The sequence below is a fragment of the Volvox carteri genome (assembly GCF_000143455.1).
Source record: "Volvox carteri f. nagariensis unplaced genomic scaffold VOLCAscaffold_16, whole genome shotgun sequence".
NCBI classification, from domain to species: domain Eukaryota; kingdom Viridiplantae; phylum Chlorophyta; class Chlorophyceae; order Chlamydomonadales; family Volvocaceae; genus Volvox; species Volvox carteri.
Window position 1 is genome coordinate 591717 of NW_003307559.1, and position 27340 is coordinate 619056.

Below are 27340 nucleotides of genomic sequence, written 5' to 3' on the forward strand. Positions count from 1 at the left end.
ACCGAAAGGAGGGTGCAGAGCAGCAGAACCATGTACAGGTGCGGGAAGGCCCCCGGCGATGAGAGGAGTGATTTCGCGGGCGGTGCTGTCCCTGGAGCATTGGAGGGCTTTCCTGGGCTGGGCCTTTGGTAGCTGGGTGGAGCGCTTTGCTTGTATCGAGGGGTGTTTATGAGGGGGGCCGCATTGGGCGCTCCAATCCGAAGGGATTTAGTGAATGAAAGGTTTTTTTCCAATTTTGGCGCCGAAGGAAAACTATTTGCCTCTCTGGGTATGTGGAGCGCAGTTTCGTGCTAAACCTCCTAAGCGCGCGACAGCCGTTATTGCAAATGTATGACAAAAGAGAATGTGCCTGAAAACAAAGCCGTTTTAGCCATGCATTCACATGTACGGCCAGCTAGAACAGCCTGAAGTACAGGTCTGAAGACATAAAGTGCGCTGTCAGGGCACACCATGCACTCTAACAACTCCACCAGTTCGCAAGCCAATTTGCCTTGCAACAGATGGTGACCCATTCGGCCGCAGTGAGCATGTGTCAGGCGGGTGAGGATATATCCGGGAGGACTGACCGTCCAATCAAAAGCCAGCCATACAACCGACGGTGGCTATTTGGTTCTGCTATCTAGACCCCGCCTCATCCAGTATATGGCTATACATGGCCTCCATGGCCTCCCGGCTTTGACGGATCCCCCCCCACTCGTGCTGGACTTATAATTTGTAATTCTATATGACGCCCTTTTGCTTTTATTACAATCCGTATTAATCAATCTCTTCAATTCTCCAATGAAGTGCCTCCCGCGGGATCGAGGTGCCTTCCCCATAGACACGGAAAGCATGTTTTTGGCGGATTGCTTATCGTACTGTGTCGTACACTGAGCAAACTGTCCTATCTGGTCACGCTACGTGGTCTGCTTACATATCCCCTACATGCTTTCCTCCTTGCTTCCCCCTCGTCCCGTGTGCCGAGATGGCCTCCTGCTTCTGCTGCTATATGACGTTAGTGGGGCGGTGGCGGTGGAAAATGTCTGCTGGGCGAGATGCGGCGGTGATTTCTCTTGATACGGCCCTCGGGTCTGCTGTGGGTTCGAGGTTCGAGCCCCATAGGGGTCGATCGATGTTTGCAATGTTTATTCGGGGTATGGCGGCGGTGAGTGACAGCCCACAGCCCCATCAGGCTGTCTGCCTACCCCTACCGCTCTGATCAAGTAGCGCGTCCAGTACGACTACCGTAATGACACAGTACGACATGCCATCCAAGCAAATACCCCGAATTCCTGTCCTGCTACCTCTTCCCCCCATCCGGTGACTATCTATCTACGAGGCTGTAAAGGAACCTATCCTCATCAAGGCAACCGCCCAAACACCTCACGTGTATTGGTTTTCATACTAACGCGAGCATAACCTGTATGGATTCCAAGATATAATATAATGGATTTAGTACAGACCACTCACACAGGTAACGAGTCCACACAGACCCGGCGTGGCAACGACCACCGCCGTACCAACCGCCGTTTACACTCCACGCCGTACACTCCAGAATCCAAAGAATCCATCCTAATACCCCAGCGCAATAAAGTGAAGGTATGCTGCGCGCTGTCCTGCATGCTCATATGTACGGTGCCAAAAAATGGAAAAACGAAATGAAATGAACACGACGGGCAGTCCCGCCCCGCCTGTAAGGTAATATTACTGAGTGCCCAATTAATATACATAAAGGCCAACATTTGGAGGAAAAGTAGAAGAAGAATTTTGCGAATAGGAAAGGTAAGAGTTTTCAAGAGATGCAAAACGCCCATTTGGCGTCCCGCGAATGCAAAGACGAGCTAACTCGACAGGCGACTCGAGCTGGGCCCCTCCTCCTCCTCCGGTGCCAAGTCGCCGATATAGTAAGCTTGCAGCTGTCGCCAAGCCACGGGATACGGCCGATGGATTTCCCGAAACTCCTGAAAACAAAGAAGGCGCAAAAAAATCACATGGACAGCAACATGGCGTGAGTCCGCTTGGTTGGCGGGACTAGGAAAGGTACGCCGCCGTGCAACACCCCGACACGCCACAGAGCCAACAAAACACCGCACATAAGTTTTTGCTGCTTCCGGCAGTTGTGTATGATTGACGATTAGGCAGGCATAAGGCATGGAACCGTACGGAGGACCTGTCGGCAGCTACTGTCACTGGCAGGTTGGAAGTAGTGCCGTACAACTGCCGTACTGATACGGAGAAGGTGCTGCTGCTAAAATGTTGCTGTTGCAGAGGGCAACGTGTGTGTGAAGACGCGCACTCGCACACGCACCTGACTGCAGTCGGTCCCGGCGTGCGCCAGAATGGATAGCACTGTGCTGATGGCCGAGCTGTCCTCCCACCCTGGGTGGTTGAGCAGGTGCTCGGTGATGTCGTACACCTTTCCGTCCACCGCGATCCACGCGTCGTCCTTGCGGGCATGCTGCCGTACCTCAGACAGGTTCCAGCACTTGCCCATCTTTCGCAACTGCCGCCGTGTGAGTCGCTGGCTCATGGTTGAAGCGGAGTTGCTAAATGAAGAAATGTAAGAAGAAGTGGTGGTGGAAGACGACGGTTTCGTTGTTGCACTAGGGTTGCTCACGCGCGCTTGCCGCGCGGCGCTGGCAGATGATGGTGACGCCGTCGCCGAGGTCATAGTTGAAACAGATTTTGAAGCTTCGGAGGCAAGGTTCGGCGTGCTAATTGTCCGAGGGAAGGAAGCGTCATCGAATAGGGCTCCCTGAGATTTGGCTGGCATTTGCAAGTCGCTGTGTGCGTGGCGCAAGTCATTTAATGTCGTCGCCCCCACCGCGCCGCTGTTTTGGACTGCCCACGCAGATGCAAAAGGACAGCTTGACATTGCGTTGTGCTACCTCTGCTTCCTATCTGTGTTGGAGCGGACGTTTTACAACTGGCTTCAATAGTTTGTAAAACTTGCAGTGATGCCTCCACAGGTAGGGCACCTACAACTCTTTTTATTCTACCTCATAAGTATGTATCCCATCGTGCAACAGGTCAGGCTCCACGCACGCAAAGGTCAATTGGTCCTTAATGGAAAGGGCAACATCCGTTGACTGAGTTCAGGCAACCCCCAAGAGTCAGCATATAATTATAATTTATTCTTTTGTGGCTGTGACAACTGCTGGCGGAAAAGTTGACGGTGCCATATGGTCCTTCCTCTTTTTGGCCCCAACTGCTTTGTTGGGGCCATAGTAGACCTATCCTTGGTGTAGATATGTAGGCTACCCTACCCAACAGGAACACTGCATGCCAGTGTTTACAATTTTTCACAACATAAGGAAAGCACATGGTTTCTATTTCCGATGCAAAAGCCCCGGCCGTCGAAGCATCCTGGCAGCTAGCTGTGAGGATCCGAAGTGTTTTTGCAGTACTTACGATCTTTCTCGTCTGTGTATTTTACATGCCCTAGCGCGCTTCCCGCGTCAATTTGGACGGGTCATCCGTTCCTGCAAGTACGCATCTTCATGTGGCCTCCTCTGTCAACTGTTTTTTTTTGCGTGAACCACTGGGTGATAGTGGAGCATCATCAAAAATCAACTTCCCCACCCTCGTGCTTTGCTGGTGTGAGTCCTGGATTTGGGACAAAAACGATCATGGCATGGCGGTCACCCAGGGTTGCGAGGTCGGAGCTGGACAGTGGGCGCGCAAGCAGCCCCTGCAACCAACAGTCATGAAAACATATTAACTCCCAGTCTAAGAACTAGGAAGCACAGGGACACATACTACACGGCAATTGCGTGTCCGACCTTTTGAGGGACGACCCGCTGGCGCCGGCACGTCTTTCCTTTCCCTGCCTTCGCCGCTGGTCTCTGAAGCGTCCGTATCCCCATTTTGCATGTTTCACTTGGGTGCTGTGTCTAGTTGCGCCGTGCCGCCCCCCCGGGAGGTGTGGAAAGGGGGGGAGTTCCCTCTACCGGTAGAAGGTGGATGCCCTCATGCCGGTGGACGGTAACACTAACTTCGTAGAACTCGGCACTGAGGACGAGGTCGCCAAGAAATATCGGGGGGGAGGTGGGGGCTTCCAGCAGGCGGGCGGCCACGGGTGAAGCTATACCCCCTTACCCCACACAAGCAGACATACATACATACATACGTTCCCTACATCCGCTGTTCTCATGTCCCAGACAGGATAGGGAGGGCAATTCCCTCGGGCTTCCGATTTCCCCGCCTTCCTTACGTGTATGTGTGTGTGCGTATGTGTGCGTATGTGTGCGTGCGTGTGTGTGCCTGCGTGTGTATGTGTGCGTATGTGTGCGTGTGTGCCTGCGTGTGTAATGTATGTGTGTGTGCGTCCTTGTCTTCAGTAATGGCCGGCGCCACCACTACAGGTTACAAAGCTCATGTCATGTCAGGTCACGTGTGGCGTCTATGTAGATGTGGACATCATCATCATCATCATCATCGATATCATTATCATCACCATCATAACCCTACCGTACTTCACAGTCGTACACTGCTCCGCTGTTACTGTACAGCCGCCCATCGACCGACAATCACCCTGCCAGGTAAGATCGTACATCTATACGTACGCAAAACACCCAGTAAGAATCCTGCACACCTACATCATCATCCATCATTCAAACACCACCCCGGCAATGTACACTCCGCAAATTCACACGGCGCCTTCCCCCTCCCGTCCTTTCTCGGCCGCCACCCCCCTCCCCTCCCCTCGTCGGCGCACCGGCGACGCAGAGATCTGCAAGGTATACATACGCCCTTCAAACGCGGCACCTTGAAGCGGGGACCGAAAATGCTGCTGCTGCTGTTACTGCTAACCTTACAAACAGCTTCGCTCGACAGTACAGCCCGGGTGGGGGGAGGAGGAGGAGGGGGCATCCCGGCATGTTAATCACCACATGCGGGGCCCGCCCCACATGCTCCCGGGACAGGGGGGGATGATGCGGGGGGGGAGTCCGGAGCGCTCGGAGGAAATGTGTGTGGGCCGTACACACACAATACACAATACGACACAAGGAGGGCTACACGCGACGACTATTCGTTACACGGCTAACGAACAACACCCCCCCCGCGAGGGGGGGAGGGAGGGGAAGGGAGGGTGAGCACCAAAAGAAGCGGGGAGGGAACAAAATCCAGCTCCTTTTGACCGCCACCATCACCACCACTAGATATGATACCATCGTAGGAAATGTTAAAAGGCAAAATTGTGCTTAAGGAAGTAAACATACATACGTATATACTTACGCACACACACATGGACTGTGTGCCGCGCGCGGCATATCCAGACGCGACGCATTCCCTCCCCCACACCCTCCTTTTCAAACCGAGAGTGTGGGGGCCAACAGAGGTGCCAACCACCGTTCCGTGACACTTAGGACGCGGAGAGCAAATGGTCGTTGTTGCAGTTGTGGTGGTTGTGATTGTGCGCAGGTGGAAATCATTCACAACTGTGGGTGCTCCGCTGCACCTAGCGACAACAGAATGACGACGGGAGCCCCAGCAAGCCACCGTTACGTCGTATAGTACCGCACGCTGCGCATGTATGCCGTACCGCCCCCGTACCCTCACATCGTACAACCTTCGCCGTAGACCGTACAAAGACACCATGCCGCAAATCGCAGACCACCCTTTCTCCTCCGCCCTCCTCCAGCCGCCTGGTTGTACAACTTCTCCCCCGGGGGGAGTGAAACCTAACATCCATCCCCTCTCCCCCCCCCACACACACAGGCCCGCCCTCCCGCCTCTCGTCCCCCCCTTCTCCGGGGTCAGTGTTGAAAAGGGGGACGGGGGGGAAATGATGCGTATGAAGAGAGACGCTCAATGCGCTGCCACAGCCGGCATGTCCCCCCAATCGTGACATGTACGGCAAAAAACTCCGTTGCATCAAAAATCGATTAGTTTTAGAGCTCCTCATCCTTTACACGGCTTTCCCGGCTACCCCGGCAACCAGTTGGCTTTTTGTGTTTTGCACACCCACACCCCGTTCCTCCGCACGCCAAGTTGCTCCCTGCCACGACACCCAGCACCGGCACCCGGCGATTTCTCCCCTCGCCCCCCTTCGTCGCGTCATTTGGGCTACCACCCACCGCCCCAACGCTGCCACCACGCAGCCAAGCCAAGCCCAAAAATGAAAGCATAGCGCCATTAGGAGAATACGGTGTGTGTTTGGGGGGGCGCCCGGGGCCGGGGAAGGTCACATGCGGGGGGCGCACACATCGCCTGTGTGTTTATGTGTGCGTGTGCGTGCGTGTGTGTTTTCCCGTACATACTGCCGGACATCCGCATGTGACTTCTCCCTCCTCAGCATTCATTCCGGGACCCGCCGCTGCCCCTAAAACCCGGTTGTACGATGCAATGACGTAAGTTACGGGAGCGCCGTACCTACTACGAAAGTCATTCGGATGTCCCCCTGCCCCCCTCCGTGGGCATATCTACTCACATGCATACATACATACATGCGCTCCTTTATCAATCGCTCTCCTGCAGCCACATCGTCCTGCCCCATTCAACAGAAAGCAAAAATCTCAAAAGAGAATAAATCCGAAAGCCATACTACTACTACTACCACTGCTACTAGCAGCCGGGCGACTCGAGTTGTGCGTGTGTTTGTGTTCTTGTGGTGGCGGTGGCTATCGCTGTCATTTATAGCTACCACATCCCGTATTACTATTACTACTACATTTGCTGCACTGCGGGAAAACAAAATGTAGATTATCTTGTACTTCACACAACAAGCGCAAGATAATTAACAACCAACCGACCAACCATTAACCACTAACCAACCAACCTGAATAGGCCTGTCTTTTCCCAGCCACCATCACCACCATCATCGCTGCTGAAAAAACGTGAACACCCACCTCCTCGCGGCGCAGATTCGGCTCATTGAAGCGGTGGGACGGCGCCAAATTGTCCCCCCGGGTAACATCACCTGGTACCCCCCGGGCCCCCTCTCTCCCCAGCCTTACCTCCCATCCTGGCTTCTTGTACGGCAAGAATACGGCAAGAATACTCCCGCACGACAGCCCCTGAATCCCCCACCCTTTGAGAGGGTTCTCGGGGGGGTTCCAACCTCCCCCCCAATACTGTGTAGGCTGTAGCAGCATGGACACAAGCAGCAGTAGCAGTAACAGTAGCAGTGGCGGCAATGGCAGGGTCGTGGCCAGGCCCCCCTCAACTCCCTCCCCAGACACACACACACACACACCAGGCAAGGGAATAAACCCACCTCGGACATATACAGACACACATACAGGCACGACCACTTTCAAAAAAATTCAAGGGGAATATGATGTTGCGGCCACCCGTAACACATACATACATACGTACATACTGCGCCCTGGGCGGCGCCCCCTTCCCTCGGCCACATGCCCCATGGCCCCTAAGTTCCCTCCCCTTTCCCCCCCGGGGAGGGGGGGGGCCGGGGGGAACCAAAACACAGCACCTCACCAACATGCCCCCAAATACCTCTCGACCACAGCCACGTCAGTTCTTCTTTCTTCTTCTTCCTATGCGCCGCCCTCCAGCGCCTCCAACACTTTCACCAAAGAATCCGGCCCGGGCAGATACTTGTAACCAAACCCCCACCCACCACACACACACCTCCGCACACACACCTCCACACATACATACATACATACAGAGCTACAACGCACCCCCACAACCATGAATGTGCACCATGTACGGCGAAATTGCGAAATGCAGTTTATTACTAAGCATACGCTTCCCGCCCACGCCCGCACGTTGGCATTTCTTCCAGCGAACAACATACCTAGCAAATGCTGCTCGTGTTGTCAATTTGTTATCATATTTGTCGTGTTTATTTTGCTTTCCTGTGTGCCGCCGCGCGATAGGGCAGGGGGAAGAAGCTAAACAGATTGGCAGGTCGGAGCTTCAGCCTCTCCTAATCGGTCCATTGCGACCTCTCACTCTAGGGATGGATCCCAGGGGGTGGGGAGGGGGAGAGGCACGCGGCGTGTGCCGTACAAGCGGAACGAGACAGCAGAACACACACCCCGGCCACAGCTCCATCCTCCATCCCCCTGACGTCCCGGAAGGTCCGGACACACAGACAGACAGACAGACAGGCATCAGATGGCGGATTCTTTATGCCCCGGGGGAGGAGCCAAAGGGGGGGGGGGAGCGGGCCCAATGCAGCCACTGCCAGCTTCATCAGAGTGTGCGGGGCCCCGAAAGGCAGTCCTTCAGGGCAGGGTATGAGCCGTACACCCAACCCCATTCCCCCCACTCCCTTCTCTGCTATGAACTTTCCACTCCCCCTTCCCTCCCCCCCCACCGACATTCCACCGCGAACGCTTTTGTCGCCCTAACCCTTCCCCCTTCCTCTACCCCCCCGCCCCACACATACATATACACACCTACACATATGCCGCTCCATTCGGCCTTGGTCCGTTAGTTAGTTAGTTAGTAGCTTGAGTGTTTGACGTAGCAACCAACATCATCTCCATCCTCCTCATCTCCTTCCAGCATCGCAGATTTCAATTGCACTCTTAATGTTACAAGACATGTACGACCGCTTTCATTCGTACACTCAGCCCCCGCGCGCACATACACCTGCGGATCTCGCCCCGCCTTCCATCACCTCCAACTTAATGTTAATCCCCCCACCCACCCACCCACCCACCCACCCCACACACCTCCTTGTTGGGTTGGGCTGGGTGGAGCCCCCCACTCCACGTACCCCTAGATACACACAACCCTTCACACTCCCATGCACCGCAAACGACAAACCGAGGTTCCCCCATCAAACCCCGTCCGGTACTCCAACAACCCCCTCCCCCCGATCTCCCGAGAGCGGCGAAGCGGTCACATCCAAAACCTAAAAACTACAACTGCGCCGGTGGCCGCGATGCCGGCGCATACAAACCGTTCGGGGGCGGCGGCGGCGGCCCCCCTGAATTTCCCCCCGTCTTCCCCCTTCAAAAAAAAAAGGAAAGCGCACTTTCGCGCGGCGAACCCCCTCCTCATACACCTCAACGTCCGAGACACACACATACATACATACATACATACATACATACATACATACATACATACATACATACATACATACACGGGGTTCAAAGGGACACTTACGGCCCGAAAAAGCCGTCCGCATCGTCCAGGGGGGGCAGCGGACAGCTCTCCGCCAGTGCCGGCACCGAGCCGCCGACTGCCTGGCCGGCTGGGCCCTGTTGCCCCTGCGGCTGTGGGGGCTGCGACTGCCGTACCCCTTGTTGTTGCTGCTGCTGCTGCAGCACTTGCCCCTGCACCCGCCCTTGTTGCTGCTGCTGCCCTTGTTTTATCTGCTGCTGTTGCTGTTGCTGCTGTTGCTGCTGCATGTTCAGGAGGCAGTGCATGGCCCCGATGCCGCTCCCCGCCACCACTACCAGCTGGGGCCGCTGCTGCCACAGCCGGGTCACCGCCGAGGGCGGCAGGGGGCAGTGGATCGCAATGAGCCGCTCCAGGGAGGGCATACACATGGCCAGGAAGAGAGCCTGATCGGGCAACAGGTTGCGCCTGAAGCCAAAGAGGGGGCCAGAGGCGGCCAGAGGCGGTGAGGAAACCGGCGGTTTCCAAGGGAGGATGGGGTGGGGGGTGGTGTAAGACGACCCACGGGAGGGAGGGGGGAGGGGGGAGGGGGGAAAAGACAAACCACGAGCGAGTGAAGCCCGGGGAATGGGCAGGGGGATAATTACGTGAATGAGGGAAAATGTGAATCAGGAATGCGTTGTTGTGGAAAGCAGTGTGACCCCGCGGGCGCAGGATCTGGTCCACCATTTGGGGCAACCACCAACAACAACAACAGCAACAACGATAACAATAACAACAACAGTAATAAAACGCACATTCACACACGCCCGCCACCAAGGCCTCCTTCTTTATGATCCACACACACACATACATACATACATACATACATACATACATACATACATACATACATACATAACATACATACATACATACATACATACATACATACACACACCCCATCACACCTGGACAAATCTAGGTGCCGCAGCGCCCGCAGCCGGGCCAGCGCCGCTACCGTGTACGGCCGCAGCGGCTCCTTTGCCGCGACCACTGCCGCCGTCGCCGCTGCCGCCGCCGCCCAACCCCCCGCTGCTGCCGTACCTTCCACCGCCGGCGGCGGCTCCGAAACATCCAACTCCCTCAACCCCGGCAGACCCGCCAGTGCCTCGACCAGTTGGTAAGGCAATGACGGCAGGTTCCTGAGTACGAGCGCCGTCAGCTGGTGCAGCTGCGGCAGCAGGTTCAGGTACTTGGACCAATGCTCGTGTTGGGGACTGAGTGCCAGGCGCCGCAAGGAGGGGATGCGTGCCAATGCGGCTATGCCCTCCTCGCCCACCCAGGTGGCGCGCAAGTCCAGGGAGGCCAGGGCGGGGGCCGACACCAGCTGGGGGAGGCAGCGGGCTAGCTGCATGTTGTTGAAGGACCAGTTGCGTTGCAAGTCCAGAACCTTTACCCCAGGGAAGTCAGGAGGGGCAGGGGGGAGGGGAGGTGAGAAGGGGGGAGGGGAAGAGAGGAGGGGGTTGGGGAGGAGAGAAGGAGGGGAGGGAAGTACATTGTGAAAGTTAAGTGAACAGGAGGCGGGTGGGGAAGAGGAACGAATGCGGTAATGGAGGACAATCTCTGTGGAACCTGGTCCCACACCACTACAGCAGCACACGACACGGCACGACTAGGGGTGTGAAATCCCCTTTGGACTGACCTGGACAGGTCGAAATGAAAAAAAGGCTGGGCCGCGTGTTGCTGTTACATCATCGTCATCATCGTCAACATTATCATTGATGATGATAATAACAACAACAATAATAATAATAATAATGATAACAATAATACATTAAACAATCATAATATTATTGAATAAAACCCTAAACCCAAACCCCCCTTATCCCTTCTCATTCGCCAACACCTCCGCGCCCCTCCCTCCCCCCTTCCCCCCTTCCTCCTCCCTTGCCCCTCTCCCCCCCCCTCCTCCTCCCGCACCTGCAGCTCCTTCAGCGCGGGCAGCAACACCGCCAAGGTCTCCCCGGTGGCCTCAACAGTGTCACGGAGCACCAGCCGCGTAAGACCGCTCAGCGATGACAGCTGCCGTACACCCGCGTCCGTAACCTCCTCCCGCACCAACACAAGCGCGCGCAACCCCCCGAGTCGCACCGCCACATGACCCAGCCCCTCATCTCGAACACGCGTATAACCAAGCTCCAACGTCCGCAGCGCCGGCAACGCCGCCAGCGGCACAAGGCCCTTGTCCGACAGCCGTACCACGCCGTACAACGACAGATGCTGCAAGTGCTGCAACCCGCGAAGTGCCTCTATTCCCTGATTCGTCAACTTTCTGCATCCGCGCAGTGACAGGCACGTTAGGCCCGTCAACGAGCTCAACGGCGCGAGGCCCCGGTTGGTGAGGGACAGGCAGTCCCGGAGTATAAGTCGTGTGAGGGAAGTGATGCGACAAACGGAGGCAAGGCCCCGATTGCTGACCCAGGGTCGGGCGCGGTCGTCACCCAGGGTGAGAGTATGCAGGTGCTGCGCGGCCGGGGCGCGCGACAGCACGAGCAAGTCCCTGTTGCGGATGTTTGCACAGCGGTCGAGGTGAAGCGCGCGAAGGGAGGCGAACCGGGTGGTGATGGCGCGGACCTTCATGACGTTGGGGGAGAGGGACTCCAGGTGCACGTCCACGACGCTGCGCCAGTGGCGGCAAACGCGGCGCAGCGCCGGCGCCAGCGCCAGCAGCGCCCCGGCGGCCGCCAGCTCCCCCATAATCCTCGCCAGCAGGCCGGCTGTCAGTGAGGCCCAGGAGGACGCCTCCTCACTAATGGGGTGGTTAGGACTGACGTACTCGTTGTCAGAGGCGTCGACGCCGTCAGAGCTGCCGCCGTCGCAAATGTCAAACAGATCCTCGCAAAACTCAGTGGCGGAGCTATCACCGCCACCGCCGCCGCCGCCGCCGCCGGCTGCGGCTGCGGAAGCAACCAGGGCGGTGGCTGTTACGGCGCAGGTAGCGCTGTGATGCTGTGCGGGTGAGGAGCCTGAAGTGTTGCTGCCGCCAGATAAGTGGTGTAGCCGTACAGGTGAGCTGAAGGAGTGCGAGGGTGCGGAGTCGCAGCCGGCGGGGATGGCGGCGGCGGTTGAGAGAGGGGCGGACGCCGGGGGGGCCCCCAGGATGGCGGCGGAGGAGAGCGGCCGGATGGCCCGTGCAACTCGGTGCCGTTGCGATTGTATGAGGACCTGCTGCTGCTGCTGCTGCCGCTGCTGCTGTTCATGCTGGTGCTGGTGCTGCTGGTGCAGCGATTGGATATGGGCCGATTGCGCGACGACGGGCTGCGCGGGGGCAATGGCTGGCTGGTGCTGCTGCTGGAGGGCGAGCTGCTGCTGCTGCTGCTGGTGTTGTATCTGCTGCTGTAACATCTGCAGTTGCAGTTGTTGTTGTTGCTGCTGCTGCTGTTGAAAAACTGCCTGACTTAACCGCTGTCGTCTCCGCTGATATTGATATTGATGTTGTTGTTGCTGCTGCTGCTGCTGCTGCTGCTGCTGCTGCTGCTGCTGAATTTCGGCAGCAGCGAGGGCGGCCGCCGCGGCTGCCGGGTGCACTACAGGCTGAATGTGCTGGGCGAGTGAGCCCACGGCCACAGCTTGCGCCACCCCCGAAGCCAGCGGGTTGGCTATTGCATCCATGACCACATGGGACCCCGCGGTGAGGGGCGGCGGAACCAGAAGTTGATGCGCCTCGAGGAAGGCGCCGGCGTGCCCTAGCGCGACGGGAACCGCGGCCATAACTTGTGCGCGCTGCCTATGCTGCAAAACCTGCTGCTGCTGCTGCTGCTGTTGTTGTTGTTGCTGCTGGTAATGCTGTTGTTGTTGGTGGTGGTGATGCGGGTTATGCTGATAAAGGGATGCTGTGCTGTAGGTGGGGTCGTTCAGGCCCAGCTGATATATCTGCAGGACCTGTGTCTCAAGTGCGCCAGCGAACTGCAGCTGGTCCGGCCTCACCTGTCGAGCCATATGAAGCGCGGCACGCCCAGCTGAACCAAACTGATGCCTCTGGGTTGTTGCTGCGGGAAAGGCTGCCCGTGGCGCGGCGAGCGCGACCACCTGGCCCAGCTCGGGCGCAGCCATGGGTACTCTGTTGCCGGATGCAACCAAGCCTGCGCTGCTGACTCCATTTAAGACCTGCTGCCAGGCTATAGCAGCTGTGGCTGCCTGGTGTGCCCCTGCCGGACCACCCGCCCTGCGCTCCGCCATGTACCTGTAACGAACATCAAGTCCAGCGTCTCCAACAATCCTGCCTGAATTGTCCTTTATTTTGGATTTTCCCTTATGCACTGCTGGCGACAGCAATCTTCACGACCTAAAGGTAAACTCACTGAAACTCGCCAAAAACGCAGGCGCCACATTGCGCCCAGAACCGACGCCTAATCCTCAATTTGGTTCATACGGATACAAGGCCGCGATCAAAGGACATCTTGCTTACCCGCTGATGCGACAGTCCACGTAGGCGCCCAGCCGGTCCGAGAAACTTTACGGAACTCAGTGAAGCTTGAGGAAAGCCTCTTATGAACCTATATGTAAACAGTACTCATTTGAAGCAGTTGGGCGGAAAGAGCATGATGCCTAAGGATGAGCCGTAAGCACTATGAAGCTCGCAATGCATGTGAATTCCTCTCCACCAGGCAATTGCAGCGGCAATGCCGTCTAGGACCTTGATTAGGGAAAAGCACACTAAGCCGATGCCAAATTGGAGGCAAGGGGAAGAACGGCCACTGTTTCAGAAACATAGGCCAGCTTAGCTCTTGAGCAATATAACAAGCTCAACATTGTAGCAGGATATAGAGCATCGCCAGGTTTCAGCGCGGGAGGGCTCTCCGACGCGAAAACACGGTACGTCAGATTTACGTAAGCCCAGAGGGCCCGGGTGCACCGAAGCATGCTGAAATATGGTGAGCTCTTATGCCCCTTCGTCTTAAAAGTTGTAATTGCTTTGATCTACCCTCCACCGCACAGCTGCGACGCGCCGGACAAGAAGGTCGCCGTAGACACGGTTTGCATGATCTACAAGGCGTTTCAACGTATAACAAATGTACAGGACTTCTATCGATAAGACATAGTTTCCCATTTAAGGAGCTGCATATTGCCCGGCCTACAGGCGCTTGCCGAAATGTGCATCTTGTGCTGAGGACCTGCTGCTCGCTGACAATCCTATGGGAGGAGATACTGAACCTTTCCTGCTTGCTGTCATGCAATTCCTTCTTCTGAGACTCTTACGCTCCTCGGCTCAACCGTTCGCATTGTCATGCTTGCTCGTGTGGCTCGCTTTGCCCAGGCGCCATGCCGCCTATGCAAGCGCCGCAATCGAGCCGTTCAGGTATCTAGGGTAAGGAGGAGCGGGGCCCTGGCTACTCGCTTCTGCCTGGCGAATCCGCGAAGTGCGGCTGCCGTGCCCCAGCTACGGCTGCTGAAGCACTTTTAATTCGGTTGCTAGAGAAAATCCTCCAAAGCTGCCTAATCTACTGTCTGCGCGAACGAATTAGAGGCTATGGAAAGCGTTAGATGCAGCTAGAAGGCTTTCCTTCGTCTTCTTTCGTTCTATCTGCCTGTCATTTTTAGGTGAAAGCGGCAATTAGCGGACTCCACACGCCTTGGATTACCAAAGATTTTTGCAGATTCGTCACATTTTTCTCCACCTGAGGAGGATTTTTGGCAAAATGACAACGAACCAGCCGTTAGGAAGATTTTCCTGGTAAGAAAAAGGTCATCGGCGGCGCCCTGCCCCGCTTTACAAACGTAATGCACCAGCTGGCGGTGCGCAATTAGAAAACAACCAAAGAGAAGTCAAAATAGAAAGGAGTTTCTCGCATGCATGCGTGCATATGTTTGTTTGTGTGTGCAAGCTTGTTTGCTATTGAGATATGAAAGCAGGACAGCCGGGCAATACAGTATCAGAAAGTGGGTGAGATGAAAGGTAGATGGATATATGTATGTATGTATGTCGAAATCACGCACAGCCGCCATGCTGAGCAGGTGCGCCTTGCCGTGCGATCGTAATCAGCGGATCGTAATTACGGATGTTGAGATGGGGGTTGGAGAGAGACACACAAACGATTAAGATTCGAATCTGACGCTCCGGATCCGGATCCGGGTCATGACGGGACCTGGTCCGGGTGCAGCAATTGCGCAGACTCTAGAAATCCACAAAGTTCAGCAAGCGCCGCAATAATCTGGTGCAAGTGGTGGTCGCATACCGCCATACACACACCACAGCCGCGCCGACAACATAGTTTGATGCCCAGCGAACACCCTTCTCCCCACCTCCTCCTCCTGCACAAACTTTTGCCACATAAAGAATTAATGCTCTGGTAGTGTACCTGCACCAGCACCACCTTCAACCACCACCATCGGTGATATGACGCAAACAGTGGCGCAAACAACCGCCATATCAAAAAACCGGTTGGCCACTTTTTGTAGAGTGTTCCGCGTAGAGAGAGACCGTCGCGTCGTTTCTTTACAAAATTCGAACACGCGTAAAGTAGTAGTGGAACATGTATACGGCATCTCCTTACGACGATACGACGCAAAGCACGAAACGGTCTCTCGTCAACAGCCGCAAAAACATTACCCTCCCCCAACCCCCCAACCCCTCACGCAGCCGCATTTACACTTTCCCCCCTCACGCTGCCTCTGCCTACTCGCTAAGATCTTCCACGCCGCTAAACCGGCTGCTACTGCTAACCCTCCCTTCCCTCTCCCCTAAGAGCGGCCGCCCATCCAGACCCCCCTCCCCTTCCCCCCCTCCCACTCCCACAGCCACCCCCCTCACTCCTTCCCCACACCCGCTCCCTCTCCTCCCTATACCACTCCCACACCCCTCCCCACCCTCCTCCTCTCCCCCGCCCCCTTCCCCCGCCCTGCCCACCTGCTGCGGCTGCGGCGGTTGATCCCGAAAATCCGACCCGGGCCCGGACTGTGCCGCGGCCAGCAGAAACATGCCCCCACTCAGCAGCAGCAGCAGCGTGCACACGCTGAGGGATATCCGCCACTGCTGAGCGGCCTGCCCAGGGTCCTTACCCGCGGCTAGGCGGGTCTGCAGGAGCCCCACCAAGGGGGGCGAGGGCACGTCTCCCAGCAGGTGTATGGACACGGTGGTGAGGGAGGCGCCCAGGGGCCGCAACTCCGGGGGAACACACCACATACCCGTGGCCGCCACGGGGGCCTGGATCCGTGTGTGTGTACTGGGTCGGGGGGGAGGGGGGGGGGGAGAAGGGGGGGCTGGAGTTTTAGAGTGGGGATTTGGATGACTTTTGGATTACAATCCCCCCATCCCCCAAACCCACACACATCTGTAGCTCCCAACACCGCTCCCATCACCACCCACTTGCAGCAGGAATATGACCAGCTGCCCCAGCGCGAACACCCCCATGAAGGCCGCGAAGGTTCGCGAAGTGGTGAAGGCCAGCAGCAGGAAGCAGCACCCCGCCAAAGTGGATACACCACATAGCAGGTTGGCGTTACGAAGGGTGGAGCCTGTCGGGTGGGGGGGAAGGGATGAGTGGGTTGGCTGCGTGTGTGGGGGGTGGGGCGGGCGGGGAACTATGTTGGAGGTTGGGGAGATGTGGCGGGAAGGCGGGGGAGGTAGTGGTAGTTGGCAATAACACCTCCCTTTCCCCCCCTTTCCGGGTTTTAGAATTTCCCATCACACCGCATGCATTGCCTCCTCCCCTCCTTCCCCCCTCTAACAGTCCCCCCCTCCACCTCCCCCTCCCAGCTTCTTAAAAAGCAGTTCCCATCATTGCTTTGAACCATTGCGGCAGTTTTACAATGCTCTGAGCTCGGGGCCTCCACCGCCACTCACCCATCTTGTCCAGCGCCAGTCCTCCAGCCACCGAGCCAACCACCCCCGTAATCACCGTCACGCCGCCAAACACCAGATCTGCGGAGCCTCCCGAGTCGTCCGCACCGAAGAACAGCGCCCTGCCGGCCTTGGGGCCCCAGTACGCATACACACCCAGCACAGCCACGTAGGCGGTGTAGGCGATGCAAACCGAAACCCACACGCGCTGTCGACACACGGTGGCCACGTCAGCAAGGAACTCCCGTACGACATCTCGCCAGCTGCGGCGGTCGTAGTGCTGGGAGCGGTGATGACCTCCTTTTGGGGGGAAGCGGTGCGGGTCGGGTCGGGTAACGAAAGGGACCGGGTGTTTGTCATGATTGTAGATATGTATGTATGTAAAGTGAGCGGAGGGGGAAGGCAGGCTGGCCAGTATGTGTTTTGAATGGCACGATTTGGGTCATCGACGTAAAAACCGAAAGTCACCGGCAACAATGTTTTTACCGTGCTGGGGCACCGACCGAGTGTATTTCACACACCCCTTCCCCACCCCCCTCGCCAAAAACCCTTTTCCCTCTTCCCCACCGCCGATACCCGTCTCGCACCCGCCGGTTCCGAGCCCTTCAGACTCAGCGGTTGCGCAGTCAACACGAACACCACGAAGGGCACCATCGCCAGCCCCTCGCACACAAAGGCCCAGCGCCAAGTGGTCACGGCGCTGACCAGCCCTCCGAAGATGTAGCCCGCAGCGAAGCCCACGGGAATGCACAGGTAGAAGGCGGCGAACCAGCGAGTCTTCTGGGCGGCAGGCGCGAAGTCGTCTGGGGAGGAGAGGCCAGGAGGGGGAGGAGGGGGAAATAATATATGTACCTACATACATACGTACATATGTACAAAAGTTAAGGAAATAAATACCGAGGGGAAAAAGAAGAGGAGGGCGGGAAGAAGAGACAAGGGTGGGTCTTGATCAATTCAATCCAAGGCAAGCAAGGAGTCAACAGATGGTCTAACAACACCGCTTAAAAAATCGCGATACTAGCTTCACGGGTTTTTCTGCAGTAATTGTTTCATTCGTCAAGCCGGCAATATTTATTTGGAACCCCCTTTTCCCCCAACGCCGCCTCTCGTCTATTTTCCTCGCCCACACTTCCACGTACCGATAAACGGTGCAGCCAGCGCGACGAAGGACGCCTCCCCCACCCCCACAAACGCACGAGCCGCCAGGAGGCAACCAAAGTTGGGCGCTGCCCCGCAGGCCACCACAGCCGCGGACCATACTGCCATGCCCCAGCCCAACATGCGGAAGGCGCTGCAGTGCTTGACCGCTTCCGCAAACACCGGGGAGCTTAGGAGGAGTCCCACCATGAAGATAGCTGGCAGCAGACCATCCGCGAAGTATGATAAATTGAAATCGCCCTGTTGCGGGAATGGGAGGATGGAGGTCGGGGGATGCGGGGGACGTTTCAGTGTGGTGGTGAGATTTTAAGGAGGGGCAGTGAGGGGGGAGGTGCGGGTTTCGACGAGTAGTGGTTTAATTGGCGTTGAAAAGAGAGAGCTTGGGAGGATCTCCTTATGATAACACGTTTGACAATGTTTCTATGAAATTCCGCGCGGCCATATGTGGCCGGACGCACAACGGGTCAGCGTTTGAGGAGACAATGGAAGACGGACCTGGATGCCAGTTCCGCTTGGGTTTTCCTCAGTTCGAGGCGAGCCGTTAACTCCATTGCTAGCGATGAGGCCTGCAACCAATTACATGCCGTGTGAGCTCTCGACCAATTTCGAGAGCTTCCGATGTCTTTCAGGCACACAACGCACCTCGGTCAAGGTAAACCACCAGGTTTGTCAAACAGAAGATGCCTAGGAGCCTGAGAGGCGTAAACCACTTGGGTTGCGAGGCTGTCATTTTCTTCCGGCAATACATGAACTGCTGGGTGAAGAATTGCCCGTCGGCTACATCACCCTGCGCTTTCCCTTTACATTTCAACGAAAATCGTTGTGTGTATCATTTCAAGAAGCTATCAGAGCAAAATGCCAGCGCAACGGAAAAGAGCGGGAGGCCACAACCGTTGGAGCCACAACCGCCATTCTGGTTAAATTGCGGTCTTCCAAATCCCCAAGCGCCAGGTATCATGAATTTGTTCAAACCGAATGCGTAGGCGGTCCACATCTGCAAATCATGGTGTTTATCTCATCTTCCGCAGACACGCAGCTGCTTGGCCACACTCTTCAGGAAAGAAAGCAGAGTACAGCATCGCCCCTCGGTGCCTCGTCAGGCTTTTCCCATTGCCCTTGCCATACCTGTTGCGTCTGCTTACGACGGCCTGCTTACGATTGTCACATTCGAACAGTACACTGCACATTACCTCACAGTGTATTAATAAGAATCGCAAGGCGTCCCATCTCTCCAGATGAAATCCAACACGCTTTTTAACTGCACATGGATCGACGCGGATCCGTGGAAAGACGGGTGGGCCCGGTTCTACACTCACGAACTATTGCGTGCCCTCTTCTCCCCTCCTCCTTCACGTCCTCCTCTCAGCCTAGCTGGACTGCCGCGACACCTCGGCCTGCCTGCAACCCTACCATCCCCTCCTTTTTCCGCAAACCTCCCAACTCCCTTACAACAGCCATCCCACTCAAGCGCTAGCAGCAAACACAATATACAGCTATCTTCCGTTCCGTCGGATTACGGACACTCCCACATCACCTCAGAAGTCGCAATGACGCTATATGTCTTCCCCCGCTTGCCCCCGACGGCGAGTCTTCGTGAGGGCGTGAGAGGGACGTGTCGTCCACTGACCGGAATCGTACACTTATTCCCCGGAACCCCCTTGCGGCCCTTCGGGGCGCTTCGTCCTGCCGTTACTATGCCCCCTACCCACACAGCCTCCGTTCGTGTGAGTGGGAACCTTTTGTACGACACATACGAATACACGAATACGACACACACATACACACGGTACTACGCTCTGTGTACACGCTGTGTATGCCCGCCCGCCCGCCCGCCCCCGCTTGCTCTCACTCTCTCTCTTCCTCCCGGCAATCATCCGCACATGCACACATAGGACCCGTCACCATCCGCCAAGCCTAGCGCTGTGCCAACATCAACATCATCAACGTCATCAGCATCAACACCGCCATCGCCACGTCTACTCCAATGGCTCTTCTGGGTCAAAACCGCGGCGAAAATATCCACATAGATTAGCACCGTCGACTCCTCGACCTTCAACTGGCTTTTAATACATTCAGCACATACACGTCAGACGCAATACAGTTCAAATGCCCTGCAGTACGGCATGCGTACTTTTCCAATGCTGCGGGAACGTCGGCGTCCTTGGTGCGGATTCGCACCTAGCTACAGCCCCCTAACAACCCCTTCAGCAGCGGCAACCCTTCAAGGCATTTGCCCTTGTTGCCGTTGCTTGTGCTGCTGCTGCTGCTGCTGTTGTTGTAGTTGTAGTTGAAGTTGTCGTTGCTGTTGTTGCTGTCTTTCTCGTTCCATGGCCATGAGCTGTCGCCATTGTTCTATCTGCGCCAGCACCTGCCGAGCATTCCTCTGCGCCAGCTGCTGCAGCAGCAACACCGCACGTCCGTCCTGAAGCACTTCCTCGAACAGCTGCTGCAGTGTTCGACCCCGACTCAGCACATTGATCATCAAGAAGTTGTGTGAGCCTCCGGGAACCAGCAAATCCAAACGAGTGCTAATAGACGAGGAGGAGCTGCCGCCGCTACCGCCGCTGCCGCCGCCGCTTTCAGCGGCACGCGGCCGCGCAGCGCAGGTGCCGGCGGCGGCGGCGCCGCCGCCACCGCCGCCACCGCCTCCGGCGGCAGCGGCTTTCTCCGCCACCGCCATCCTTGTTGCTCGCGACACCAAGGGCGGTGGCAGACGCGACAACGACACAACCAGTGGCATGACCCCGCTACCACCGACGCCGCTGGAGGCGGCAGCGGCGTCGATGACGCGCAACAGCCGCCTGCCGTCACGTCCGGTAATGAGCACTGCCGGAATGTCTGGCTGGAATCCCGATTCATCCGGGGCCATACTAATGAGCTCCGTGGGGTGCATGAGATTGATCACGACAACCGCCGCCGCGCCTGCCCGGGGCAATTTAGTGGATTTCGGAGCAGCACCAAATGTGTTCAGCAGTACGGAGTGGGGAGCTATTATTGGAAACTGTCAACAGCGCCGTCGTCGGGGTACAAAAAACGTTTATTGTCTTCTTCGAGCAATCTTTCCCCAGGAGAGCAAAAAGATGTCGAAAGCAGATGTCGACGCCCCCGCCGGGTATGACGGCTTCCTTTCTCTAGCTAGGCTCGTCTAGCTGTTACCGTTCCATGTGGAACGAGGTCGGTTCGTTGTCTCCTGTGTTTCTACCTAGCAATCGCTGCGGCAGGCACATGCACATGCACATGCACACACACACACACACACACACACACACGCACACACATTCTCTCTCTCTCTCTCTCTCTGTCTCTCAGGGCAACTTGACAACCTACTACACACATATAGAAGTCTGGGAGACCCGGCACGTTGTTCTAAAGCGCTTCGTGCTCAAGCGGACGAGGATCTCAGAAGGACGATGATGGTCCACCACGTAACCGCACTAAAAACGATTTACCGCCCATGGGCCCCCCCCAGGCTTTCACGGACACCCCCGCACGTGTGTGTGCGGAGAACTTGTAACTTGTGTAAAACAACGCTCCACCACAAAGGGATGGACGGACATCTATAGAACTCACGACATAGGCGATGTACTCCTTTTATATTAAATTCCCTCCCTCCCTCCCTCCCTCCCTATCGTGTGTGGTTCGTCTTTCCCTCCCTCCCTTCCCCCCTAGGTGGGTGGGTAGGTAGGTAGGTTTCCGCGGTCGTCATCATTACCATTAGATCACCCCGAGGTCGGTTCCTTCAAAACCGCCTACTGGTCAGTCCTGCTTCTTAGGGTTTCCTTGGCAGCAGCTTCACTCGGGTTCGTGGTTCGTCGCTCCCTCCCCTCCTCCCCCCCCTCCCTACTCGCCAGCTTGGTAGTCACCACCTTACCTGCATCCTGCATGTGCTGTACCTTGGTTATAAAGCTGCAGTTTCCCCGCGCCACCACCGCTGCAGCCCCCGCCAGCTCCAAGGCGTTCACCGGTCGGCTACAGCCGTCCAAGGGGGAAGCTACTGCCTGGGGTAGCGGGGGAAGGAAGGTGCACGGCCGAGTCGGCGATAGGACTGTCAACCGAGGCGGGGCGGGTGGAGGTGGAGGTGGAGGTGGAGGTGGAGGTGGAGGTGGAGGTGGAGGTGGAGGTGGAGGTGGAGGTGGAGGTGGAGGTGGAGGTGGAGGTGGAGGTGGAGGTGGAGGTGGAGGTGGAGGTGGAGGTGGAGGTGGAGGTGGAGGTGGAGGTGGAGGTGGAGATGAGGGAGAAGCGAGTAAGCGAGGCTGTGTTTGGATGCCGGGGATGCCGAGGGAGGCAGGCGAAACAGGCAAAAACCCATCCCCCCCCACGCGGCACCTCCCGCCGGGACAGGCCCCCCACAGCACACATACCCGCACATGGACCACGCGCGCCGTGTGCAAACTCGCGATCGGGACCCCCCCCCCCCTCCCCCCCAAATATCACCGCACGCATGAAGCGATTCTTACAGCGGCGCCATAACGGCTACATAACGGCTACATAACGGCTACGCTTTTTCTACATCACCCGTACACCAGCCTCACCAATGATGACGTCACCGGCGGATCCGGTGCACACGGCCCGGACGTGTGGGACGTAGACGCCCAACCCGTCCAGTCCACCGAGATAGTCGTGTTTGTTATCGTACTTGTCGTACCCGTCGTTGCTGTCTTGGTCGCAGTAGTCCGATTGCGCGCAGCTTCTCCGGCAACCCTGAAACCCCCGTCCCCCTCCTCCCGTGCCCCCGCCGCGGCATCCACCACTGTCACTGCTGCCACCGCCGCCACCACCTCCCCCTCCTCCTTCTCCCCCTCCTCCTTCTCCCCCTCCTCCTTCTCCCCCTCCTCCTGCAACTGCTGCTGTGGCAGCGGGTCGCCATCCTGCGGATGCTGGATCTCCGAATGTGTCGCGTCTCGCTCCTTCTTCTGCGCCTCCCCGTATTGTCGGACTTGTTGTTGGTCCGGTCCTTTTACCCGCTCCTCCTCCCCCTCCTCCCCCCCCTGCACCCCCTCCCCACCAGGCCCCTCCTCCCCTACCTCCAGGCTAAAGTCCCCCGGCCACTCGACGTACTCTCTACTTTCGCACTCGTCATCACACACATCACCGCTGTCGTACAGCACGTCAGAGTCACCATACTCGAGCGGAACATCCGCATTGCATGCGCCCGTTTCATCTAGTGCTGCTATTGCTGCTATTGCTGCATGCTGTTGCTGGTCACTTGGGTTGCGATGCCTCTTGGAAAGCTGCTCTGATGTGACGTGATGAGGTCCCGCTCCTACTTCCGCCTCCGCCTCCGCCACCGCCTCCGCCACCGCCTCCGCCACTGCGTCCTCAACCCGTCCGCCGCCGCTGCCGCCACCGCCGCCACCGCCGCCGGTATTGCTAGCCCAGCTACAAAAGCCCGACTGATCGCTAACGCTGCGGCCGCCCTCGCCGCCGCCCTCGCCGCCGCCCCTGGACGTTGTTTCCGTACCGTCGTTCGACGCAACCCCCGAAGGCCCCAGAAGGCATTCCTGCACCATTCCTGTCCGGGATTGTTGCTCCAATGTTTGCTCCGGTTGCTGTTGCTGTTCTTGTTGGTATTCGTCTTGGTGGTGGTGTTGGTGGTAATACTGCTGCTGCTGCCCCGGCAGCTGCTCTTCCTCGTCCTCCTCCCTCCGTGTCCTCAGCCCGCCGCCACCATCGGACACAGGGCCCGCCACCGCCACCGCCACCGCCAGTGCATCATCACGCCGCCGCCATCGCCGGCTGCGCTGCGGCCGCCCTTGCCGTTGCCGCCGTGCCAGCCGCCTCCTTGACGGAGCCACTGGCGGCGTTGGGGATGTGCCCGAGACGCCATGCCTCGTCACGTCGGTTAAGTCCGCTGTCGCAGAAGCCGCCCTACCGTGCGCTTCTCCTCCTTCGCTGTCTCCTCCTCCGCCTCCTCCTTTCCTTTCATTGACGTCGCCTTCACTGTCCCCTGGAACAGCTCCGCCGCCGCCGCCGCCGCCGCCGCCGCCGCTGCTGCTGCTTCGCCCGTCGACCCCCTGCAGGGCTGCGACGGCGGTGCTGCCACCCGCCACCACCGCCACGGCGCTAGGGGGGGCGCTACGGCATTCAACCTCGGTGCCACCAGCAGCGCCAGCCGCCGCCGAAGCGGCTGCAGTTGCCTTCTGCATAAGGGCGTCCTGCAGGTATGCCGGACACGTGCCGTACGGCGGAGTTGAATCCAGCAGGCCGTCGTACAGTGTTTCCCGCAGCGACACGAGATGGCCGTCACAGCCAGCCGCCAGGGCTGTTGCCGGCGCCGATAGCATGTGCTGCAGACAGCGGGGAACTGTGTCCGGCAAGTCCGCCCCAAAATGCGCCAACATCCCTTCCATGACGTACGACACCTCGCCGCCGGGACCGCCTCGTACGACAGCAAGGGCATACGTGTCCAAAACGCCCTGCGGCGCGGCAGGGTCATCGTAATCGTGTGGTACGGCACCACTCCCACCACCACCGCCGCCGCCGCCGCCGCTTGCCGTTCCCTCCGACGGTGCCGCCGCCGATAGAGCCTGTACAGCATTTGGCTGGGGCGACGGCGATGATGATGATGATGACGGAGATGATGACGGTGACTGCGGCGACGGCGGCGGCGGCAGCGAAGAAGGCGATGACGACCAGGGGGGCGGCGGCGGCGGCTGTAGCGGCGGCGGGTTGTCGTCAGCAATGGCGGACAGTTGTAAAATGATTGCATTGCTGGGCACGCCGTTCTTGGTGTCGTGCGCGGTGATCCCCCGGACTTGGTCGCAGTGCAGCGATCCATCGCGGCTCAGTTTGAGGGTGCACACCACTTGCGCCAGTACGCTGGGGGTTGAGGGATCTGGGGGCAGTCGACATGGGACGGGCAGTGCGAAGTGGGCTGGGGGGGGGGAAAGACGAACCACAAACGAGTGAAGCTGCTGCCAGGGCAAGAGTGTAAGGGTGGGGGGAGGAGGTGAAAAGTCATGGCTTTGACCCCCGGCTTTGACGGACCCCTCCGCATTTGTGCGGGCAGTGTAACTGTAACTGTAACTGTAACAGTGCACGATGAAGACCGAGCAAGTTGATAATACATGTTTACCGAAGGGGAAGGCGAAGGGGTTCTCTCAACAAACAATAAAAGCAGAGAGATGGAGATGAATAATAAATACTTATAATGAAAACCGGAACCCAAATGGTAGAAACCCTTGACCCGGAAAACAAAGGAAGGAAAGAGGCACCCAGTGCACCCAGCATGCGCCTTCCGTCTTGCCTTCCCCCCCATGGCTGCATTACCCGACCCCTCCCCGTTCTCCCCAACCCCACGCGTCACACACACACACGCGCGCGCGCGCGCTGCACGCACGTCCGTCCGTACCCCCCTCCTCCCCCCTCCCTACTCACCCCCTTGCCCTCCCGACGTCAGCACCTCCTCAATGCTCTGCTGCGGCAGCCTCATGATCCGGGCCCGTACCGCCTCGTCCTGGGGGGGATGCTCCGCCAGACGCCGCGTCACCACCACACAGGAGACGCAGCGCCGGTGGCGAACCAGCTCCGCATCCGCACGGTGGAAGGGCAGCAACGGGAAGGCGGCTCGCAGCCGGGACTCCGTGAGGGCCTGCGGGGCGGTCGGGGGGGAGGTCGGTGCCGGTGCCGGTGCCGGTGTTGGGGTCGGTGTTGGGGCCAAGGGGGGGGGGGAAGACGAACCACGTGAGCGAGTGAAGCTGCTGCCAGGGCAAGAGTGTACCAAGAGTAGAACTGAACAAAAGGCGTTCTTGAAGGCAAGGGGGGGGAGGGAATCATGTGATGCAAGAAACTCAGAAATTAACTGCCGGAAGGGCGTCCACTGTTGGGTCTAGGTGGTAGTGCGGGCCAGTAAGAGTCATCTATAACAGCAAGGAGGGCATTGAGACGCGGTGCGGTAAAACACCCCTAAGGGCACCCGCCCCTTTTTCCCAGCCCTGCGCCTTCCAATTATGAAGTTCCTAACCCCGTTCTTACGCCAATCTTACCCCCCCACACACACACATACTCACGCATACTCACGCATACTCACGCATACGTACCTGCTCCTCCTCCGATGGCGGGCTGCACACCTTGATGCAGTTGTCGGGGATGGGTCCAGGCACTTGAAGCTCCCCTGGACCCAACACACCGCCGGAATCCGCCTTAGAGGTGAACACGGAGGCGGAGGCGGAGGCGGAGGCGGAGGCGGAGGCGGAGGCGGAAGCGGAGCTGGAGGGTTCCGCCTCGTCGCCGCCAGCCCTGCCGTCACCCCTGCCGATGTCAAAGCCGTACTTGCTGCCGCCGCCGTCAGCTGCGGCCGCCGCCGCCACCGCCGCAGCCTCTTCGGCAGCTCCTACCACCTGCCCTGCACCGCCGTCGACAGAGATACCGCTACCGCCCGCTGCTCGTACATCTCCCGACGTCAACACTTGCTCATCCGTTCTCGCAGTAGCAGCAGAAGCAGCCACCGGCGCCGACGGCGGCGGCGGGAGCCCCGCCAGGGGTCCCATTAACGCTCCGTCGGCATCCCCGGGAGCTCCGCCGCCACCGCTACCGTCACCGCCGCCGTCCGCGTGATGAAGCGGCAGTGTTTGCCGTACAGCAGGAGCCGGCGTCAGCGCCGCCGTGGCAGGCGGCGAGCGCTCTTGCAGTCCTGGATCTGGATCTGGATTCAGATTTGGATTGAGAGCAGGATCGGTGGCCGCCATCGTCACTGCTGCCGGGCTGTCCAGCGGCCGGGAAGTGCGGTCTGCGGGGAGAGACACAGTGCCGCCAGGTTGCGGCGGCGGCAGCAACAGCGCTGCTGCCGCCGCCACCGCCGCCTGGACTGCGGGCGCTCCGCCCGCTTCTCCGAAATCGGGACTCCCCGGCGCGGCGCCTGTGGCGGCGGCAGCGGCGGCGGCAGCAGCGGCCATGGCCCCGGCGGCGGCTGCATCGCTGAGGGCCTTGACAGCAGCCTCCACCGCCACTGCCGAAGCGGCGTCCGTACCATCCGTACTGAAACCACTCAACTGCTGTTGCTGCTGCTGGTACTGCTGTCCGGCTTGGTGCTGCACCTGGAAACCGTGATCGTGGAGTTGTTGACCCGCCCCCGCCCCCGGCCCCGCCCCCGATCCCGTCATCGCTGCCGCAGCTGCTTCCACCGCCGCCACCAGCACATCCATTGCGGCGCGCACCGCCGCCGCCGCCGCCGGCCCCCCACCGCTACCACCGCCTTTACTCCCACCTTCCCCTGCCGCGGCCGCTGGGCCCCCCACCGCCGCCTCTGCCGTCGCTTCATCGCCGTACCGCTGCCGCTGCCGTAATTTGTCCACGTCCAGCTCCGCCGGGTTATGCAGCGGCGGTATGAGGTGTCCTTCC

General features: G+C 58.4%; 3 protein-coding genes across 3 annotated transcripts; all 3 read right to left on the reverse strand.

Annotated features, from left to right (window-relative positions):
- Positions 1-1099: 1099 nt before the first annotated feature.
- On the reverse strand, positions 1100-3123 carry VOLCADRAFT_74407 (uncharacterized protein). Its single transcript, XM_002949891.1, has 2 exons — positions 2288-3123; positions 1100-1940 (listed from the first exon to the last, which is right to left on the reverse strand). The coding sequence occupies exons 1-2, from the start codon at positions 2852-2854 to the stop codon at positions 1821-1823; spliced, it is 687 nt and encodes a 228-aa protein (XP_002949937.1). The 5' UTR covers positions 2855-3123; the 3' UTR covers positions 1100-1820.
- Positions 3124-7873: 4750 nt separating this feature from the next.
- Positions 7874-13116, reverse strand: VOLCADRAFT_90266 (uncharacterized protein; the record flags this gene model as incomplete). The annotated part of the gene is made up of 5 exons (XM_002949892.1): positions 7874-7900; positions 9360-9489; positions 9972-10453; positions 10984-12276; positions 12991-13116. 5 exons carry the CDS (start codon positions 13114-13116, stop codon positions 7874-7876), a joined length of 2058 nt encoding a protein of 685 aa, XP_002949938.1.
- A 2563-nt stretch (positions 13117-15679) lies between these two features.
- Positions 15680-18731, reverse strand: VOLCADRAFT_59957 (uncharacterized protein; the record flags this gene model as incomplete). Its single annotated transcript, XM_002949893.1, has 7 exons — positions 15680-16207; positions 16370-16518; positions 16847-17140; positions 17392-17646; positions 17983-18241; positions 18497-18567; positions 18644-18731. The coding sequence occupies 7 exons, from the start codon at positions 18729-18731 to the stop codon at positions 15680-15682; spliced, it is 1644 nt and encodes a 547-aa protein (XP_002949939.1).
- Between the last annotated feature and the right edge of the window lie 8609 nt (positions 18732-27340).